This window comes from Mobula hypostoma, chromosome 4, assembly GCF_963921235.1.
Source record: "Mobula hypostoma chromosome 4, sMobHyp1.1, whole genome shotgun sequence".
NCBI classification, from domain to species: Eukaryota; Metazoa; Chordata; class Chondrichthyes; order Myliobatiformes; family Myliobatidae; genus Mobula; species Mobula hypostoma.
The window spans coordinates 126,790,939-126,814,225 of record NC_086100.1 but is presented as its reverse complement, the minus strand read 5'-3'; the positions used below and the strand labels follow the sequence as shown (position 1 = coordinate 126,814,225).

General features: G+C 43.1%; 1 protein-coding gene across 3 annotated transcripts in view; it reads left to right on the top strand.

The window, feature by feature from the left end:
- Window positions 1-23,287, top strand: part of sh3d19 (SH3 domain containing 19) — a 145,272-nt gene that overhangs the window by 32,292 nt on the left and 89,693 nt on the right. For all 3 annotated transcript variants that reach the window (XM_063046464.1, XM_063046463.1, XM_063046462.1), the window contains exon 3: window positions 16,979-17,024. In XM_063046464.1, coding sequence (XP_062902534.1) covers window positions 16,979-17,024 — 46 coding nt within the window. The remainder of the gene's footprint in view (window positions 1-16,978; window positions 17,025-23,287) is intronic.

Genomic DNA, 23,287 nt, shown 5'->3' with positions numbered 1-23,287 from the left:
ATGAATAGTTTTGAATTGCTGACATTTCAGTTTTTAAATTTTTAGTTTATCATGCTTCACAATTTTCCCTGTATTGGGGGCTGTACTGTGAAAAAGAGCATGTTATTCACAAATAAGAATCCTCAGTTAAATTGATCAAAATCCTTGGATGTAATACTCTAATGTGAACAAAGGGTTGAGGGCTGACTACTTTATCAAGGCATTGTGTACAGTGTTTTAGAAACACAAGAGATTCTGCAGATGCTGGAAATCCTGAGCAACACACAAAAAGTGCTGGAGGAACTCGCAGATCGGGCAGCATCTATGGAGAGGAATGGACAGTCGACGTTTTGAGCCGAGACCTGGGGCGAAACACTGACTCTATTGCTCGCCATAGATGCTGCCCGGTATTCAGTGAAATCATGAGCACAAGAGTTTCTGCAGATGCTGGAAATCCAGAATAACGCACACAAAATGCTGGAGGAACTTGGCAGGCCAGGCTACATTGATGGAAGGGAATAAAGAGCCGACATTTCAGGGTGAGACCCTTCATCAGGACTGGAAAAGAAGGGGGAAGAAGCCAGGATAAGGAAGTAGGGGAGGGAAAGCAGTAGAAGCTAGAAGGATATCAGGTGAGGGGGGAAGGTAGGTGGCTGGGGGAGGGGAGGATGAAGCGAGAGGCTGGGAGGTGATAGGTGGAAAAGGTAAAGGGGTGAAGAAGAAAGAGAGGAGGGTGGACCATGGGAGAAAGGGAAGGAGGAGCACCAGAATGAGGTGATAGGTAGGTGAGGAGAAGAGAAGGGGTAAGAGGGGATCCAGAATGGGGAATGGAAAAAGAGTGGGGGGGGGGAGAGAAATTACCAGAAGTTAGAGAAATCGATGTTCATACCATCAGGTTGGAGACCACCCAGAAAGAATATGAGGTGTTGCTCCTCCAACCTGAGAGTGGCCTTTTCATGACAGTGAGTGAGGCCATGGACCGACATGTCAGAATGGGAATGGGCAGTGGAATTAATATAGTTGGACCCTGGCAATCCTGCTTGTTACGGACGGAGTGAAGATGCTTGACAAAGAGGTCCCCCAGTCTACACTGGGTCTCAGCGATGTAGAGGAGGCCGCATCGGGAGCACTGGATACAGTAGATGGCTCTGACAGACTTGTAGGTGAAGTGTTTCTCGCCTGGGAGAACTGCTTGGGGCCCTGAACGGTGATTAGGGAGGGGGTAAATGGACAGGTGTAGTACTTCTTCCATTTGCAGGGATAATTACCGGGAGTGAGTGGGGAGGGACAAATGGACAAGGGAATCACGGAGAGTGCGATCCCTGCAGAAAGCAGAGATTGGGGTGTAAATATGTGTTTGGTGGTAAGATCCTGTTGATTATGGTGGCAGTTGAGGAGAAACTTTGTGATACATAGTGTTTTGTCTTGCACTGATCCTGCCATCCACCACTGTATATGCAAGCCAGAGAGCTTGGGAAATGGAATTGTTTAATAATGAAAATGACACCCAGTCTAATGCACAAGTTTTATTCAGCCAGGAGGGCTTAGTCTCAGGGTGGGGAGTTGATCACACGATTGAAATATCAAATTTCTTCTCTTAGAATCATTGGAATTCTTACCTCTGTGAACTGTTGATGCTGAGTAATTTAGTGTACTCATACTAGATAGGATGTTTGGGCTGCAGGGGAAATAAGGGTTATAGGAAGCAGAACAATGAGGTTGAGAGCTCAAAAAAGATCATATTATTTACTCCTAATCCTATTTTCTGTGTTCTCAGTGTGTATATTTACTCACATGTCCATCTACGTTTCCCAGTTCTGGTGCCACCCGTCTACACTAAGTCTGTTAACGGTTAACCTACCGTTGCATTTTTGTGCTGTGGGAGAAAAGCTGAGGAAGAAAGCCATGGGATCTGAAGGAGAGCTTGCAAGACTCCACAGAGACTATAAGACGTAGTTCGGTTAGAACTGGGCCTCCAGCACTTTCTCAGACATGTTGGTTGTTAATGCAAACGATGCAATTCCATAATACCATACACCCATAAGACATAGGAGCTGAGTTAGGCCACTCGGCCCATTGAGTCTGCTCCACCTTTCCATCATGGCTAATCTGTTGTCCCTCTCAACCGCATTCTCCTGCCTTCTCCCCATAGCCATTGACGCGCTGATTAACCAAGAACCTCTTAACTTCTGCCCAATGACTTGGACTCCACAGCTGTCTGTGGCAATGAATTTTCTGTTCTAAAGGAACGTCCTTCTATTCCAAGGCTGTGCTCTCTAGTCCTAGACTCTCCCTCTATAGGAAACATCCTCCCTGTGTCTGCTCTACCTAAGTACATGACAATGAGATCCCCTAGCTCACTGGAACAGTGTGACAGCAGCCCAGTGGCTCATCATTACTGCTGCTCAGTGACAAAAATGGTACTTCCAACAGTGCAGAACAATACTAGACTGTGTGACTGGTTTAGATGCTTGAGGTCAAACCTTCTGATGCTGTTTGCTACTGCTGGATCACATTTAACCTTTGTTTATTAACTCTAGCAAACAGTGGACTCATAAATTTTAATTGCATGTTTTTTCTATTTCAAATTATATTCGGGTCATGAGCAAATGTCACTCTTATCAGATGAAGTCATTTACTGTTCTTTGCATGTGTGTTATTCTTACGTTATTTCAGAAGTTATATTATTCAGGGTAATAAAATGCAGGAAATAAGAGATTACTGCTACCACACATCATCAAAAAAAATCTTAGAAAGCTGCATAAACTTACATAAAAAGAGTATGTAATCAATAAAATTGCTTTCCAGGAGATGGGAATTGGTTTCATTTAAGCACATTAAATAAGATTATACTTTAGGAGCCGGATACTTGCTTAAGTACAATTAGATAGTGATGCATTTCTTGGGTACTAAGTAAGAGGGAGAAGCCATATATTTGAACTTTGGAATCAACGAATCACAAGTAAACCAACATGTAATCAAAATAAATACTTTGATCTCCTTAAACTAATCAGTATCTTGCAGGTATTTTGCAATGGGGCTAGAATGGATGCAAGCCAAAAGTAAAATCAGAGATTACAACAGAAAATACTGGAGATGCTCAGCGTGTCAGGCAGCATCTGTGGACAGAAAACCTGAACTAACATTTCAGGTCAATGTTGTTTCGTCAGAGAAACCCAGGACATTTTAAGCTGTTGTAAAAAGGAGGAGGTGAGTAGAACAAAGAAAGTTTCATGGTGTGTTGTTTGTCCAGAGGAGATGGAAATAAAAATAGATGATTGAGAACAGGAGAGAGAAAGAAGTGCAAAATGTATTGGAGGCACTTCCTGCCTACCCGGTGTTTATGCCAGAATAGTTATGCTTTGGTAGGAGGTAGAAATGAGCAGTGCGGGGTATGGGAGCTATGAGATTGGTAGCACTAGTTGGTAGATCTCCAGAGTTGAAGAGATTCATGATGGTGAGGGGAAACGTTGGTTTGATGCTTCTTAATGGGGTCCTGTTTAATGGGTAAGTAAGAGGATCTGTCTGAGAGCTACCATCTGGCTTCAACAAGGTTAGTCAATCTGCCAGACTACAGTAGCATTGCCCTTGTCTGCAGGTTTAAAGGTGAGGTTGAGATTGTGTGGAGAGAGTCGGGGAGTTGATGAACACCAGTTTGTAGAACAATGGATGAACATTGATTTCTTTGACTTTTGGTAGTCACTTCCCTCTTTTCCCTTTCCATTCCGCATTTTGGTGATCCTCTCACTTCTTCTCCTCCCCCAACCTAATGACCTGCCCACTACCTCCTTCACTTTACTTCATTGTCCACGGTGCTCCCCTATCAGATTCCTTCTTCAACCCTGTACCTCTGCCACCTATCACCTGCCAGCTTCTCATATCATGCCCCCCTCCCTCCCACCCACTCACCTTGTCTCACCTATCACCTGCCAGCTTCTCATTTCATTCCCCCGCCCCCCAACCCACTCACCTTGTCTCACCTATCACCTGCCAGCTGTGCTCCTCTCCCCTACCACCATTTTCTTATTTTAGCTTCTTATGCCTTCTTTCCCAATCCCAATGAAGGGTCACAGCCCAAAATGTTAATGGTTTATTTCCTTCCATTGATGCTGCCTGACCTGCTGAGTTCCTCCAACATTTTGTGTGTGTTATTTTGGATTTCCAACATCTGCAGAAACTATTGTGCTTATGATATACACTGTATATCAGGCAGCATCTATGGAGAGGAATAAACCTAAGAACATAAGAATAGGAGCAGGAGTAGGCCATATGTCCCTTCGAGCCTGCTCCGCCATTCAATAAGGTTATGGCTGATCTGACCATGGACTCAACTCCACCTACCTGCCTTTTCCCCATAACCCTCAATTCCCCTACAATGCAAAAATCTATCCAACCTTGTCTTAAATATATTTACTGAGGTAACCTCCTCTGCTTCATTGGGCAGAGAATTCCACAGATTCACCACTCTCTGGGAAAAGCGGTTCCTCCTCGTCTCCATCCTAAATCTACTCCCCCGAATCTTGAGGCAATATCCCCTAGTTCTAGTCTCACCTACCAATGGAAACAACTTTACTGCCTCTATCTTATCTATCCCTTTCATAATTTTATATGTTTCTATAAGATCTCTTCTCATTCTTCTTAAAGAGTCGGCGTTTCGTGCCAGGTCTTGGTTCCAGCATTTTGTTTGTGTTGCTCAAGGTTCCAGCATCTGCAGAATCTTGTGTCTCAGTGCGTTCCATGCTGCAGTGATTGGCAGTGAAGTGAACAGGGAAAGAGAAAAGAAAAAGAGAGTGAAGTCAGTATTCAAGTATATTTGTCATCTGTACATCAAAACGTAGAGTGATGTCATTGGGATCTCTTCTGGGGAAGCTATGACCTGTACAGAAAGGACAGGTTACACCTGAATCCCAAAGGGGACCAATTTCCTAGCGGGCAAGGTTTGCTAGAGCTGTTGGGGAGGGTTTCAGCCAAGGTGGCAGAGATATGGGAACCGGAGTGATAGGGCTGAGGATGAGACAGTTGTTATACAAGGCGATGCAGCGTGTAGTGGGACTGTGAGGAAGGACAGGCAGATAATAGGGCAAAATTGTAGTCAGTGGGGTGAGTTGAAGTACAACATGGGGACAAAATTGAAAAGGTTGACGAATACAGGACTGAAAGCATTACATTGGAATGCAAGCAGTATATGGAACAAAGCAGATGATCTTGTAGCACGGCCAGAGATTGGCAAATATGACGTTGTGGGCACTATTGAGTCTTGGCTGAAAGAAGATCACAGTTTATTGGAAGGGGACGCTAGCAGGGATGATGGCAGAACAGTAATGGCTGGAGTTTCTGGGGCAATCAGAAAGCACAGGGTAGGTACATCCCAAAGGTGAAGAAATATTCTAATGGTAGGATAAGGCAACCATGACTGACAAGGGAAATCAAAGACAGCATAAAAGCAAAAGAAAAAGCATGTATATATAGCAAAAATGAGTGGGAACTTAGAGGATGGTGAAACTTTTAAAAACCAACAGGAGGCAACTTAAAAAAAAGGGAGAAAAGATTAAATAAGAAGGTTATCTAGGTAATAATATCAAGAAGGACACCAAAAGTTTTTTCGGATAGAGTAAAAGAAAGGCGAGAGTGGGTATTGGACCACTGGAAAATGGCACACCAGAGGTAGTAATGGGTGGATAAACTTATTTATGTCAGTCTTCTGTAGAAGACACCAACAGAATGCCAGAAATTGGAGAGTGTCAGGGAACAGAAGTGAGAGTAGTTGCTATTACTAAGGAAAAGGTGCAGTCTGCCTGATGCCTTATAAAGCCTCAGCATTACATCGTTGCTCTTATATTCTAGTCTTCTCGAAATGAATGCTAACATTGCATTTGCCATCCTTACCAAACACACAATCTGCAAGTTAGCCTTTGGGGAATCCTGCACAAGGACTCCCAAGACACTTTGCACCTCTGATTTTTTAAACTTTATCCCTGCTTAGAACATAGTCTATGGTCTTATTCCTTCTACCAAAGTGCATGACCATACACTTCCCTATGCTATATTCCATCTGCCACTTCTTTCCCCTCTCTGCCAATCTGTCCAGGTCCTTCTGCAGACTCCTTGCATCATCAACACTACCTGCCCCTCCACATATCCTTGTATTGTCTGCAAACTTGGCCATAAAGCCATCAATTCTGTCATTCAAATTGCCGACATATAATGTAGAAAAAGCAGTCCCAATACTGAGTCCTACGGAACACCGCTTGTTATCAGCGGCCAATCAGAATAAGTCCCCTTTATTCCGACATTTTGCCTCCTGCCAGTGAGCCAATTTTCTATCCGTGCTAGTACCTTTCCTGTAATACAATGGGCTCTTATCTTGTTAAGCAGCCTCACATGCGGCACCTTGTCAAAGGCCTTTTGAAAATCCAAGTGAACGACATTCACTCACTCTGTTTTCTCTATCCTGCCTGTTGTTTCCTTAAAGAATTCCAACAGATTCCCCCTTAAGGAAACTATGGGCTATGGCCCATGAACCGAACCCTATTTTATCATGTGCCTCCAAGTACACCAAAACCTCATCCTTAATGATGGACTTCAACATCTTTCCAACCACTTATGTCAGGCTAACTAGCATATAATTTTCTTTTTTCTGCCTCCCTCCCTTCTTAAAGAGTGGAGTGATTTGCAATTTTCAGGTCTTCCAGAACCTTTCAAGAATCTAGTGATTCTTGAAAGATTATTATTGATGTCTCCACAATCTTCTCAGCTACCTCTTTCAAAAACCTGTGTGTAGTCCATCTGGCCCAGCTGACTAACCTACCTTCAGATTTTCCAGCACTTGGAGTATTGTGGGCAGTTTTGGGCCCCTTATCTAAGGAAGGATGTGCTGGTGTTGGAGAGAGTCCAGAGGAGGTTCACAAGAATGATTCCAGCAATGGAAGGGTTAACGTATGAGGAGCATTTGACAGCTCTGGGCCTGTACTCACAGGAGGTTAGAAGAATGAAGGGGGATCTCTTTAAACCCTATTGGATATTGAAAGGCCTAGACAGCGTGGATGTGGAGAGGATAAGTGGGTGAGTCTAGGACCAGGGGGCACAGCCTCAGAAAAGAGGGACATCCATTTAGAACAAAAATGAGAAAGAATTTTTTTGGCCAGAGGGTGATAGCTCTGTGGAATTCATTGCTGCAGATGGCTGTGTAGGCCCAGTTATTGAGTATATTTAAAATGGAGGTTGATAAGGTTCTTGGTTATTCAGGGCATCAAAGTTTACGGGGAGAAGGCAAGAGAGTGGGATTGAGAGGGATAATAATTTAGCCATGATGTAATGGTGAAGCAAACTTGATGGGCTGAGTGGCCTAATTCTGCTCCTATGTCTTATGGTGTTAAGGAAATGCATAATTTGCATTAACAACCAACATGCCCAAGCTTCGACACACATTCTGCCACCAATGTAGCATGCCACAATGCTTGGAGGAACAACACAGAACACAACAAGCAACAAACAACATCAAAAACACGTCCCATTCTTCCCTCCCATCCATGCCCACGCAGTCAGAGTCAATGTGCAAGAGATTTTGGTCAGATAAAAGCTGGTGTGGGAATGGAGTATCAACACACTATTGCCCTTTTTTGGAAATCCACATATTAGCTGAAATGACCCGAAAATAACTTACTGTACCAGGAACCAAATGTAAATTGTGTTGAATCCAATTGCCCACATCAGCATGTTAGGTAATTGGAATTTTAATCCTTAATTGGAATGAACAGAACAAACTATGTATGTTTAATTGTTCACTTTATGCTCCTCCTCTCTCTCTTTGTTTTCTCTCCTGTGCCTATTTGTCATAAATTAGACCAGCCCTGTTGGGCCTGAATAGAGAGATACTTCCTGTACAGGAACTATGAAAGGCATTCTCTCAACTTCCTGAAAAACAGCATTCTTGTTGGACACTAGGTGTTGCCCGAAAAGGAAGCTGCATTAGCACTGTGATTATTAGCCGATCTGTGTATTTGTTTTCAGCGAAGAGATAGCAGCTCCAAGGGACCACAGGCTCTATATTTACGCAGGTAGGAGAAAAGGTTATCCCTTCTTCTCGCAGGTTTTCTTAAATGATGTATGGTAGAGTTGTTCCATCCTTCAGTAGTTGTTAAAAGAATATGGCTATTTATACTGACTTTTGGCTGTGGTTACGTCAGTGATGATGTGCATATTGTGTTGACATATCTGTACAGACAGAGATTATGCACCTTGCTTGAGATTGCTGAATGTTAGATAGACATGAAGTAAATTAGTATAGCTTGTGGTGTTCATTTCAACCTGTGTCAGTTTTATGATTTGGTGAGTTCTGAGCGTGAAGAACACTGTGGTCAGGCGAACTTTAAAGCTGTATGTCATGCAGGAATTCATGAGCTATGCAAATCTTGTGTAGTGGAAAATTTTTCAACTTTAATGTCCTTGCCAGAGATTAGATTGAATTGACTGTATTTCTTCCATCCTTCACATACATGAGGAGTAAAAATCTTTACATTACGTCTCCGTCTAAATGTGCAATGTGCAATCATTGTAATTTATAATAAATAGAACAGTCAATGTAACATAGAAATACACTACAAACCCAAATAGCTGATCCAATCACGTTTGATTTTTGGCAAGTTTGGTGGAGAAGGGGTTAAAGAGTTGGTCACTGAATAAATGGAAACTACTGGGAAACCTTCGTAATTTTCTCATGCCGATCCATGGAACATCATCCTAAAATGTAGCTTCAGCGATCTACTCACCCACAAAGTGCTGGAGGAACTCAGCAGGCCAGGAAGCATCTGTGGAAATGAATAGGCAGTTGACGTTTGGGGCTGAGGCCCTTCATTACGACTGGAAGGGAAAGGGGAAGAAACCAGAAGGTGGGGAGAGAGAAAGGAGGACAAGCTAGAAGGTAATAGGTGAGGCCAGGTGTGTGGGGGAGGGGGGATGAAGTGAAAAGCCAAGAGGTGATAGATGAAAAAGGTAAAGCGCTAGAGAAGGAGGTATCCAATAGGAGAGGAGAATGAACCATGGGAGAATGGGAAAGAGGAGAGGCTCCAGGAGGAGATGATAGGCAGGTGAGGAGGAGAGGTAAGAGGCCAGAGAGGGGAATTGAAGAAAAGGGAAGAGAGAAAGTACCAGAAGTTGGAGAAATCAATGTTCATGCCATCAAGTTGGAGACACCCCAGACGGAATATGAGGTTTTGCTCCTCCGACCTGAGAGTGGCCTCATTGAGGCAAAGATAAGGCCATGAACCGACACATAACATGCTCTCGATCTCCTCAACAACTTTCAGTTCCCTGGCCCTGATCGCCTCATTTTCACCATGGATGACACTTTTATCTCCCATCAAGAAAGCTTTAAAGCTCTCTGCTTCTTTCTCGACAACAGAGGTTCCCACCAGCACTACCCTCTTCCATCTGGCTGAACTGGTCCTCGCCTTCAGCAATTTCTCTTTCGGCTGCTTCCACTTTCTCCAAACTCAAAGTTTAGACATTGTCGCCCGCATGGACCCCAGCTGTGTCTGCCTTTTTGTTGGCTACAGATTATATGTGGAACAGTCCACATTCCTAGCCTTCCCTGGTAAAGCTCCCCAACTCTTCCTGCACTATGTTGATGACTGCATTGGTGCTGCCTCATGTACCCATGCTGAGCTCATCAATTTCAACACATGATCCAACATATCATTGTATGCAGTTTCCACCATCTTCAACAGGACCATACCTCCAAACATATCTTTACCTCCCCCCACCCACCACCACCACTTTCTTTCCACAGAGATCGCTCTCTTGTCCATTTATCCCACCACATTAACCTCCCTCTGGCACATATCCCTGCAAGTGGCCAAAGCACTTCACCTGCCCATTCGCCTCCATTCAGGGCCCCGAACAGTCCTTCCAGGTGAGGCAACACTTCACCTACAAATCTTTTGGGGTCATCTACTGTACCTGATGTGGCCTCCTCTAGGTTGGTGAGACCTGTCGTCAATTGAGGGACCACTTTGTCGAGCAGCTCTGCTCCATCTGCAAAAAGCTGGATTTCCCGGTGGTCAACTGTTTTAATTCCTATCCCCATTCCCATTCTGACATGTTGCTCCTTGATGAGGCCACTCTCAGGTTGGAAGACCAACACTCATATCCTGTCTAAGTAGCCTCCGACCTGATGGTATGAACATTGATTTCTCCAGCGTCCAGTAATTTTTTTCTCCCTCCCCCTCCCCTCTACTTCAATTCCCCCCCATGGCCTCTTCTTCTCCTCACTTGCCTGTCTCCTCCCCCTAGTGCCTCTCCTCCTTCCCTTTCTCCATGGTCCACTCCTCTTTCCTTCTTCGGATTCCTTCTTCTCCAGCCCTTTTCTTTTCTCACCTATCATCTCCCAGCTTCTTACTTTATCCCACCCACCTGGCTTCACCAGTGTACAGGTGTACCCTAATAAGCAACCTTCTAGCTTGTCCTTAATACCCTCTTCCCCCCCCCCACACCTTCTTACTCTGGCACCTTCTCCCTTCCTTTTCAGTCCTGATGAAGAGTCTCAGCCAAAACGTCGACTGGTTATTCTTTTCCATACATCTTGCCTGATCTGCTGAGTTCCTCCAGCGTCTTGTGTGCGTTGCTCTGGATTTCCAGCATCTCCAGAATCCTTGCGTTTGTGATGTGCTGATGACATTATCACGCCACCTTGCATAGCCAGTTCACAGCCTCTAAGTATCCAGATTCCTTGTCCAATATACAACACTGTTTGAATAAAATATCAGGAAAACCAAAGCTGATATTTAAACTGCTTCCACAGACACTATTCCTCTGGGGTTTATCTAATCCACAGACTGTTCTCGCCCTTAGTGTTGTGCTTTATTGAGAGATGCACTCTGAATCCTATGTGTAGTAATATTGGGCCATTATTTGCATATCTGACTGGTTGATCAGATCTCTGAATACTCATCCTGTAGCTGGTAAAGTCTCCACTGAGTGTATATACGTGGTGCTGCTGTAGCTCATCCACTTCAAGGCTGAATGTCTTGTGTGTTCAGAGAAGCTCTTCTGCACACCACTGTTGTAACACGTGCTTATTAGCTTGAACCAGTCTGGCCATTCTCCTCTGACCTCTCCATTAACAAGGCGTTTTTGCCCACAGAACACTCACTGGATGTTTTTTCTTGATATTTCTTGCACCATTCTCTGTAAACTCTAGAGACTGCTGTGCATGAAAATCCCAGGAGGTTAGCAGTTTCTGAGATACTCAATTCACCCCATCAGGTACCAACAATTATTCCACAATGTCCTTAGATCACATTTCTTCCCCATTATGATGTTTGGTCTGAACAACAATTGAACCTCTTGACCATGTCGGCATGCTTTTTATGCATTGAGTTGTAGCCACATCATTGATTTGTTTTTTTGCTTTAAGGAGTAGATGTACACGTGTAACTAGTAAAGTGGCAACAGTGTATATTTGTTTAACCTCCTTTATAGCTCTTTACCTCTTTAAGATGAGCCAAGCATTATCTCTTTCATTGAGCTTTTGGTCATCTACCTTTATAGCTCCTTGTGGCTCAGTGTCAGATGCTTTGGTAATTCTCCTGTGTGCTGAGTATGTTGAATTCATGATTTATCTCTTTAGCTGAGATGGATTTTCTGCATTTCTGCATCAATTCATTAGGATAAAGCCGAGCATAACAACTGACAGTAATCAAGTAACATTAGTATCCGTATGTGATTGACAGGACCAATTAGCTTCAATAAAAATCTAAGGGGAAAATTGTGACTCAGTTGAGGGCAGACTGCAGCCTTAATCTCTTTGTCCCCTCAAATCCCTTCGGGATGTCTCCCCTCAAACCCCCTCAGGATGCCTCCCCCCAGATTCGTCAGTGGGAAAGACCAGGGCAAACGGATAGAGAGATGGGTTGATTACTCTGACCTGGACTGCAGAGTGAACACTGTCACCACCTCAGCCCTGGACGCCATTGAGTGCTTGCTAACAATGGAAGAACTGGATGCAGAGGAGCTCAGCGAGCCCTTTGCAGCTTAGCCTCAGGGAAGGTACCAGGCAATGATGGGATTACCCCAGACCTGATCAAGCACTGCATGACTACCCTACTGCACCCACTGCATGAAGTCCTCTGTCAGTTTTGGCAGGAAGGAACTGTACCACAGGATATCAGGGACACCAAGATCATTAACTCTCTATAATAACAAAGGCAAGAGAAGCGACTGTAACAAAAACAGGGCATCTCCCTCATAAGTGTTGTTGGCAAAGTCTTTGCCTGAGACTTTTTGGTCTGCTTACAGAAGTTGGCTGAACGTGTCTACCTGGAGCGACAGAGTGGCTTCTGTGCTGGAAGGTCAACTGTGGACATGGTTTTCTTTCTCTGCCAACTCCAGGAGAAGTGCAGAGAGAGCAGAGGAAGCCCCTCATGTTGTGTTTATTGATCTTACCAAGGCACTTGACTCGGTCAGCAGAGACGGGCTCTTTCAGATCCGCTCGAAGGTAGGCTGCCCACCAACCTGGGGAACATGCTGCCCACCATGATTGAATCCTTCCACAACACCATGAAGGGGACTGTGCAGACAAGCGCATTGGGAAGGCTGCAACAGCGCTTGTCTGCCTCACCACGTGAGTCTGGGAGAGCTCCAAACTCTCAGTCAAAACAAAGATGGCTGTGTACAATGCTTGTGTCAGCAGCACACTGCTGTACAGCAGCGAGACCTGGACAACATGCACTAAGCAGGAGAGAGGGCTCCACATCTTCCATTTAAGCTGCCTTCATCACACCTTGGGCACCTCCCGGAGAGACAGAGTACCCAATGCTGAGGTTCTGTCTCGTGTCGGCCTCCCTAGTGTCTAACCCTGCTCAGACAGCATAGGCTGTGCTGGCTGGGCCTTGTCTGCCACATGCAGTATGGCCACATACCAAAAGACATCTTCTCCAGTGAGCTGTCTTCAGGCAAGAGAATTGCTGGCCGTCCACAACTGCACTACAAGGATGGAGCATGAAGATACTGGACATCAACACTGAGTGCTGGGAGGAACTTGCAGCCGACCGCACCAGGTAGAGAAGCACCCTGAAACAAGACTTTACGAGGGGTGATTGATAAGTTCGTGGCCTGTGGTAGAAGGAGTCAATTTTAGAAAACCTAGCACATTTATTTTTCAACATAGTCCCCTCCTGTATGTACACACTTAGTCCAGTGGTTGTGAAGCATACAGATCCCTTCTTTATAGAAGTGGTCCACAGCAGAGGTGATTGATAAGTTCGTGGCCTAAGGTAGAAGGAGATGAGTTATCAACTTCAGACTTTCTGCATTTTCACCCAAAGAGTTGAACTGCACGTGCATGTAATGAGAGCGTCTTGGACCTCCAGGTGGTCCACAGCAGGCGTGATTGATAAGTTCGTGGCCTTAGGTAGCTCTCGTTACATGCACGTGCAGTTCAACCCTGAGTGAAAATGCAGAAAATTTGAAGTTAATAACTCATCTTCTTCTACCTTAGGCCATGAACTTATCAATCACCCCTGCTGTGGACCAATTCTGGAGGTCCAAGATGCCGAATTCTACAAAGAAGGGATCCATATGCTCTACGACCGCTGGACTAAGTGTGTAAATGTAGGAAAAATAAATCTGCTAGGTTTTCTAAAATTATCTCCTTCTACCTTAGGCCACAAACTTATCAATCACCCCTCGTATGTCAGGCGAAGAAAAATTCCTGAAAGTGGCAGAAGACAAACGTGTCCTTAGAAAGGAACGTTACAGCTCCAGCAGTGTTGACACCACTTATAGATGAAACCTTTGCAACAAAGACTGTCACTCTCACATTGGTCTCGTCAGCCACAGATGGCACTGTCACAACAACGTAGACAGCTGGGACACAACATCCAGCGTCAACCTTAACTAATCGAGGGCCATGTGGGTGTCTGCAACTTTTATAGCATGATCTACTGTACCTTACATTGTTTCATATGTGAGCATAGTCAGTATTTTGGAAGGGAAGTAAGTGCAAAGGTTATTGATGCCTTGGCTTAGAATAGTTATGATACATAGCAAGAAGAAAATCCATGGTTATGTAAATTATTTTTTCACTCCATGTTCACCTCATGTCTCTGTGCATTAACATGTGGCTGAATAAGTATACAGAGTTCAACTCTGTCCAACATAATCTGAAAATGCTCTTTGAAGTAACTCAAAACTAACTTATCTTTCCTTTCCTGTTTGAAAATATCGATCATATGTGGTGTTTGATAACTGGGCTGAGATTGGATTGTCTGTGAGTTTGAGGCTAATTGTGGTTTGAATCTCTGTGATACATTTCGGGTGTTGGAAGTATCCATACAAAATGAATCCTATTTAGAACACTAAAGCCTTATGTAGGTAGATATATATCTAATATGTTCATCAAAAACTATCAGCTCAGTATTGTTAATGAACTAGTTAGAACAAAGAAGCTATCTTTGGATTTGGACCATTATTTTGTTGTATGTGCCTTCTGAGTCTTGTATCTGATTTCAACAGCACTTCTTTTACCCACAGAACAGTGATTATTGAATCGCAAAAAGTCGTGAGTTTCACCACTGTGTCTACAATGGTGAGAGGAAAACTGAGTTAAAATAATATTGTGCACGCCATCATTTGTGCTTTCATCTTCCCATTCGTTAGAAATAGGGTGTCCATTGTCCTCCACCAAATGCTTAGCCATATGAGCAAATTATTGTAGTCTGACATGATGACAGACTGTACAATAATTTGCTTATATTGCTAAGCATTTAGATATGAAGCATCATGACTTAAAACATTAATTTTCAGTTTTTTATTTTTAATTGCTTCCAGTTATTTTGCCCCATAGCTGTGGGACTGTTGCTTTTTTCCATGGCAGATTGTGATTTGCATCAGTGATTCTGAATCTTTAGTAATTCGAATAACGATAAAGCAAAGAGAAAGAATATCTGATGACGGATCCCCAAAGGGATTGGAACTCGCAAAACAGTACTGCTACAGGAAGATATAGAGGCTGAAATGCACAAACCTGGCGTTTGTCTGCATGTACTGCTGCTTTTAGGCACTCTACAAAACTTGTGTCAGTAGTTATATGATATTTGCATTAACTTTTTAAGTAACAAGATCATTCAGATAACCACTAAATATTATGAGCACTAATTGTGCACATCAAGTAATTGGATGTGTGGTTTTACTACAATGACTGACTGACTAAGGCCTCCATCGATCAGAGTTAACCATGGATATTGGATATCCTAGCTGTCTAGATACGCAAGCCTGGGCAGTAAAATATGGAGAGCAAGATGTTGCCCATGTAGCAAGCTCCCCCTCTCCGTGCAACTGATGAACCCAAAGGAACAGCAGAGACCGATACAGTTTGGTACCAGCAGTGTCGCAGGAGTTGCTGGTCAGCGTTGAACTCAATGTAGAACTGCCTTAGGGACTCCGGCTCTGAATTTTTCCCCTGGGGTTTACTTCCGAAGCCTTCCCCATGAGTGGGGAAGCTGCAAGTCAACAGAGGTTTGAGATCAGAGTTTTCCTTCTCTTAGATGAGCTGCCAACCATGGCTGACGAGCCCCATCTGTCCGAATCGACTGGTTTTAAGGCACCAGTAACCTGCCTTTGCTCCTTCTCCTGTTAGTAGAAACGGATCCGCTGGGCTTAGTAGCTAAGACACATGTGAACGCTGTTGTGTTCTTTATACATGCCGTGAGTTACTAAGAACAAACCATATTCTGGAAGAATTAAAACTAGGACTTTTATTAGCAACAGCAACCATGTTTTTAACATACAAGTTTCTAGATCGTTCTGTCATTTATGTGCATGCTCTGAACTCTGTCCAATCAGGTTCTTACATGTGACACGTGATATCATCACAAATGCCAGGAAACGGACTTGGTTGTCAAAGGCGATTTGAGGTGCACGCCATTGGGAGCATTTAATAAGTAGTGGGAGCTTGTCTCCACTACTCCCCCGAGCTATAACAACCTTAAAGAATCACAGTACCACAATAGATTATGTTATAAATTTTCCTTGTGAGACATCATAACATGAATAGAACATGGAACAGGCCCTTCAGCCCATCATGTCTGTGCTGGTCATCATGTCAATTTAAACTGCACTTCTGCTTGCACGTGGTTGTATTCCAATACATTGCACTTATCTAAATACCTATTTTTGTAACTTTCCCAAGACACCAGAATTCCTGAACACTTCATGATGCAATTCCCAACATTTTGTCACCAGAAGAAGAATGCATGCTGTTTAGACAGTCAGATGAAGAGGCAAAAAATTGAGGGATGTAGATCAGTAGATGTGCAATTTAACCTAGCATCATGGTCCATCGTGTGTTAAGTCATGTTTGAAAATGAAGTTGTGAAGTAGAGTAGCTTCAGCGTCTGAAAATATTTGGAAACCTCTGAGCAATGTGTTTCTAATACAACAGGAAGAAAGAAATAATAATTTATCAAATGCAAACTCTGAACATTTCAAAATTTTCTATTTTTAACTTTGTGTTTGAATGTGGAATTGTAAAATAACTCTGGTAAGATTTGAATTTGAGTGATAATCTAAAACAGGTAGTAGCAAATCAGATGTTCTTTTTAAAAATTTCTTGGTTTCAAAATCTATTTGTGTGTTTGAACAACTTTCAAGAAATCCAAGCAATAGAAATAATTTTGAATTCAGCCACTCATGTTGCAACAACCTCTGGTTAAGGGCCTTCGACCTGAAACGATAACTTATTTCACACAAAGAAATCATTTCAACATTAATGTAAATATGTTGAGTTTTTGTAAAGCTGCAAAGCGACAATACACATGTCACATGTATGACACCTGTGGGTTTTGCAATCCACGCTCTATTACAATAAATTAATAAAGATGTTCCTTCAGTTTTCACACACGATTCCTCACAGCTCATCATATTCAATGAACTGTGTGATCAGAACAGCATAAATCGCCTGAATCCAAAATAATCCAAAATAATTTTTTGTTTCGGTTTGCAGATCGTTCTGATAGAAATAAACCAGATCAGGCATCCCGCAGTTCCAGGTAAGGACAAAATAACTCTTTGGAATGAATGAGAACTATGCTACAGACTTTTTCTGGTATCCATGATCTCCTTGGAGATCATATGAGGAAAATAGCAGTGCAATAATGGTTAATGCAAGCAATGTGAGTCTGGGGAAATCAAATCCAAATGGACTTTGTTTTGATTTTGTATTGGCTGTGGTGTAGTAGATGCCAAATTGGAACTGTTTATCCTTCAAAATATTTGTAAAATGTATTGCATACTTATTTTGCATGGTTAAGCAAAGAATGTACAGTGAAAACTTTTAGTAAGAAATACTTCAGATTTAGCACCAGAGTAGTAGCGAATTGTTTGATAAATGGATCTGAAGTACAGTTGATGTAGATTTAGTTTTGAACTGGATAGATGTGCATTATATTGAATTTTTCAAATGTGTATTCTCTGTGCCATCGTATTGCTTAAAAACAATTTATTTTCTGTTTTTTGTTTCTGATGATCCAGAGGCACTAAGTATGAATAGGTTTTCAGCAGCCACATAGAACAAGAGCATTGATTTCTCATCTTGTCCTGACCAGCTTTTGAACATTTGACAAGAGTGACTGTTAAGTGAGCCTAAAAAAAGAAAAATAGGTGACCTGAAATTCTGAACACAAGATTGAATCTGTAAGGCTGCTTTTTGCCCAGGCAAAAGATGGAGTGCTGTTCTGTAACCATTTGCTGTGTTTTGTTAACAAGTGAGTAAGGAGCCAAGACCACATTAGTCCAATGAGTCAGAATGCGAGTTGGAGAATTGTTGTGACATTTAACTGGAAGTTTGGGGTCGGCTTCTGCACATTAAATGAGACATCTGCCAAAGCAGTCACCCAAAGCACATTTGACTTCACTGTTTGGGGTCTATGTTGTGAAGTTATTGGATAATGCCACTTGGACTGATTTGTGGAAATGTACACAGTCATGATATTTCTTGTAATATTGTATTTTACCTTGGTGATGAATTAAAAATATGCACATCTGCTCAATTTTATAAGGTGCCCATTTAACGTTTCATTCATTCAGCACTTTTGTTGATGGCAATGCTCCACGAAACCTGATTTGTTTACCGAGTGGTGCCCATGCACACTGAAGCCTCTGTTCCGAGGAAAAATTGTCTAAACAAAATGTGCACACATATCTGTGCCAACACTTCAGGACATTTTTTGAGAATCCTTTAACTGTGATGAAGTGTTTCAGTTATTAATTGATCAAGTTAGTTGGATGGAGGCAGTCTAATGAAGTCTGTCCTTCTAGTGGAGGAAAGTAATGACTACAACCACTTTTAAATTTTGGCAGCATCATTGGAAAGACTGAATAAGAAATTTTGGCTCTGAATCTTCGCTCAGATAAATAACATTTGATAAAATAAGCAGGGAAGGGAATAAACACTGTGACGCACATTGGAAAAAATAAATACAATGAAAAATACTGTGTTAGGTGAGAAGTGCTTGGTTAAACAGTCAAAGAAAGACATCAAAGTGTAGAAGGCCTTAATGAGATGCAGCGTGTTTGAATAGCTGAAGACATGGTGAAGGGGCATGTGCAACTGATGGTCGAATTAAAAACTGGACATGCTTCATTGCCAAGTGAATCTCATACCCAGGCAACAAAAAGTCTTCTGGAGAAACTCAGCAGGTTGAGCAGCGTTTGGAGTGGAAAGGAATTGTCAACATTTTAGGTTGAAATCCTTCATGAGGATGGTGCAAGCAGCAAATTGTTTATTGCTCCAGATTCCAACATCTGCAGTCTCCTGTGTTTCCGCAGTACATGAGCAGAGCTTGCTGGCAGCATATTTCTAGTGCTCTAGTCTTGAATTTTAAGATTTAATAATTGGAAAATTTTGAAATAGACTGCATGCTAATCAGCAGCTGAATAGGTTATTGTTTTGGTGCTTAGTCTTTTATCAGAACAATTATTTCAATTGTGGATCATGTTTACCTCTTGTAACAATCTGTCAATTAAAATAGTTGTTGAAATTAAATGCCTGCAAAGCTGGAGACCGCAGAGTAAGTTAGATACAGTTCCTTGTGTCTGTTTTAAAAAGTAAGTGGACCTTTTCGGAACTTGTCTGTGGAGCGAGAGATTGCTTGAGTTAATAGTAACTTAGCAAGGGCCAATAAAAAGAAGCGAGGTTTAAATGGAACGGCCATTGTTGGAGCAGGCCAGTGTTAGAGTGGTTAGGCTTTGGTTCAGCAGGCTTGGGCGAGAACGGACGCAGGTGAACACATAAGTTTGAGAAGTTGGAGGTATAACAAGTGCAGGCAGGGAGGGAGTTCAGGCAGTAGAATGCTCCTCCTGGGAGATGTGGGATTTCAGGGTACTGAATGGCCTCCCTGATGACTGCAGGAAGTGCACCAACTTCAGCTCCTAACTGACAAGGTCAAGAAATTGGAGCTGGAGTGGAATGTACTGAAGACAATTGGGGAGGCCAAGAACCACATAGATGAGACTTCTACTGAGGTGGTCACACCCAAAGTGCGGGCTTCAGATAGGAGATGGTGACCAGTGGGAGAAGTAAGGGGAGTGATCAGTCAGTGCAGGGTTCCCCTGTGGCCATTCCCCTCAGCAATAAATATACCCCTTTGAATACTGGTGGGGGTGGGGGGGGATGTCCGATCTGGGCACAGCAGCAGCAGCCACGCCATAGGGGCTGTGACTGGCTCTGAGACTCAGAAGGGAAAAGTAAAGTCGGGCAGAGTGATAGTGATAGGAGACTCAATAGTTAGGGGATGGACAGGATGGTCAAACAGAAGCCACATAATTTTCGTGAGATATTTTATTGTTGTACTCAAATCCTGCTGTAATAAGGGTAATAATATTGTTTTCCATTTTAATTACATGCGAAAGAAAAGCCGGAATGATGTGTTGCCTCCCAGGTGCTAGGGTCCAGAATGTCTCAGGGTGGTTGCAGAAGATTTTCAGGAGGGAGGGTGAGCACCCGCAGGTAGAAAGGGGGAAGAGGTCCTGCGCAGTGAGTGTAGGGAGTTAGGGAAGACTCTGAAGAGAGGACCTCCTAGGTAGTCATCTCTAGATCACACCCAGTACCATGCGCTGGTCAGGGCAGAAGTAGGATGGTAAGTGGTGCAGAGGTCAGGGTTTTAGATTGCTGGATCATCAGGATCTCCTCTGGGAGATGTGTGACTTGTACAAAATGGACAGGGTACTTCTGAACCCAAGGGCGACCAATAACCTTTTGCGCAGGTTTGCTAAAGCTTTTGGGGAGGTTTTAAACTAATTTGGCAGGGAAATAGGAACCAGATTGATAGGACTGAGGATGGGACAGTCGGTATACAAGTCGATGCATTGTGCAGTGAGGCTGTTAGGAAAGACAGGCAAAAGATAGGGCAAAATTGCAGTCAATGGGATGAGTTGAAGTGTAACATGGGGGCAAAATTGCAAACCGCGATGAATGCAGGAAGGAGGTGTTATATTTAAATACACACAGCATACAGAATAAGGTAGATGATCTTGTAGTGCCATTAGAGATTGGGAGATGTGATGTTGTGGGCATCACTGAGTCATGGGTGGAAGAAGCTGATGGTTGGGAGCTTATCATCCAAGAATACACATTATATTGAAAGGACAGGCAGGTAGGCAATGGGGGTGGGGTGGCTCCATTGGTATAAAATGAAATCAAATGCTTAAAAAGAGGTGACATAGGATCGGAAGATGTAGAATCTTTGTGGGTAGAGTTAAGAAACTGCATGGGTAAATAGACCCTGATGTGAATCATATACAGCCCCCAAACAGTAGCCAGGATGTGGGATATGAATTTCAATGGAAAATAGAAAAGACTGTAATAAGGGTAATGTTACAATAGTCATGGGGGATTTGAATATTGAGATAAATTAGGAAAGTCAGATTGGTGCTGAATCCCAATGCCTATGAGTTAGCCTTTTTGAGCAGCTTGTGGTTGAGCCCACTAAGGGAAAGGCAATTCTGGATTGGGTGGTGTATTCCCACCGCTACTTGTCAGAAGTCCATACATTCTCCCCGTGGCTGCGTGGGTATTCTTTGGGTGTTCCTGTTTCCTCCCACAGTCCAAAGACATGCCAGTTGGGAGGGTAATTGGTCATTGTAAGTTGTCCAGTGATTAGGCAAGGGTTAAATCTGGGAGTGCTGGGCAGCACGGCTCGAAGGGCAGAAGAGCCTATTCCATGCTGCATCTCAATAAATAAATAACCAGATTTGATTAGGGAGCTTACGGTGAAGGAACCATGAGGCAGCAGTGATCATAATATGATCGAATTCACCCTGCACTTTGAGAGGGAGAACATAAAGTCAGATGTATTGGTATTACAGTTGAGTAAAGAGAATTACAGAGGATGAGAGAGGAGCTGGCCAACGTTGATTGGAAGGAGACACTAGCAGGGATGGTATCAGGGCAGCAATGGCTGGAGTTTCTGGGGGCAATTCGGAAGGCCCAGGATAGATACATCCTAAAGATGAAGTATTCTAAAGGGAGATGGGGTAACAGTGGCTGACAAGGGAAGTCAAGGACAGCATAAAAGCAAAATAGAAGACTTATAATATTGCAAAAATAGTGGGAAGTAGAGGATTGTGAAGCAATTAAAAACCAACAGAAAGCAACATGAGGAGAGAAAAGATGAAAATTTAGGGTAAACAAGCTGATAGAGAATACTGTAGGATTTTTTAGATATATATAAAAAGAGAGGTGAGAGTGGTTACTGGACCACTGGAAAATGATGCTGCAAAGGTAGTAATGGGGACAAAGGAATGTCGGACAAATTTATTAAGTATTTTGCATCAGTCTTCACCGTGGAAGACACTTGCAATGTGCCTGAAATTGGAGTGTCGGGGGGGGGGAGGGGTGTGGAGGTGCAGAAGTGAGTGTAGTTGTTATTACTAAGGAGAGTGCGCTTGAGAAGCAGAAAGGTCTGAAGGTAGTTGAGTCATCTGGACCAGATTGTCTATACACCAGGGCTCTGAAAGAGGTGGCTGGAGATTGTGGAGGCATTAGTAATCACCAGATTTTGGAATGATTCCAGAGGACTGGTGTCACTCCACCCGTTAAGAAGGGAGTGAGGCAGAAGAAAGGAAATTATAGCCATTTAGCCAGATTTGAGTAATTGGAAAGATGTTGTAGTCGATTATTAAGGATGAGGTCTTGGGGTACTCAGAGGAGCATGATGAAATAGGCCAAAGTCAGCACAGTTTCTTAGGGGGAAACATTGCCTAACAAATCTGTTGAATTCTTTGAGGAAATAACGGGCAGGATAGAAAAGGAAAATCAGTGGATGTTGTTGACTTGGATTTTCAGAAGGGCTTTGACAAGGTGCCATACACGAGGCTGCTTAACAAGATAAGAGCCCATGGTATTACAGGAAAGATACTAGCATGGATAGAAGGTAGAAGATTGACTGACTGGCAGGAGGTAAAGAGTCAGAATAAAAGGGACCTTTTCTGGTTGGCTGTCGGTGACTAGCAGTGTTCTGCAGGGCTTGACATATCCTTTTCATATGATAGATCAAGAACTTGGATGACGGAACTGATGTCTTTGTGGCCAGGTTTGCACACAATACGAAGATAGGCATAGGGACAGGTGGTGTTAGCATTCACAATATTAGAATTCATTTCGAGAGAACCAGAATATAAGAGCAAGGATGTACTGCTGAGGCTTTATAAGGCATTAGTCAGGCCGCACTTGTGAGCAGTTTTGGACTTCTTGTCTAAGAAAAGGTGTGCTGGCATTGGAAAGGGTCCAGAGGAGGTTCACAAGAATGATTCCAGGAAAGAAAGGGTTAACATATGAAGAGCATTTGGTGCCTTTGGGCCTGTACTCACTGGAGTTTAGAAGATTGCGTGGGGAGCTCAGTGAAACCTAAGACCTAGATAGGGTGGATGTGGAGAGGATGTTTCCTGTAGTGGGTGAGTCCAGGACCAGAGGGTTGCAGACTCAGATTAGAGAGACATCTGTTTAGAACAGAGATGAGAAGGAATTTATTTTGTCAGAGGGCGGTGTTCCTGTGGAATTCATTGCCATGGATGGTTGTGGAGGCTAACTCATTGATAGATTCTTGGTTAGTCAGGGCATCAAAGCTTACGTAGAGAAGACAAGAGAATGGAATTGAGTGGGATAATAAATCAGCCATGATGGAATGGTGGAGCAGACTAGATAGGCCGATTGGCCTAATTCTGCTGCTCGGTCTTATAGTCTTATGGTCTAATGTGTATGGGGACATCCTAATATCGTACACGTCTCTAGTTCTTTCTGAAAACTGTTAACAGT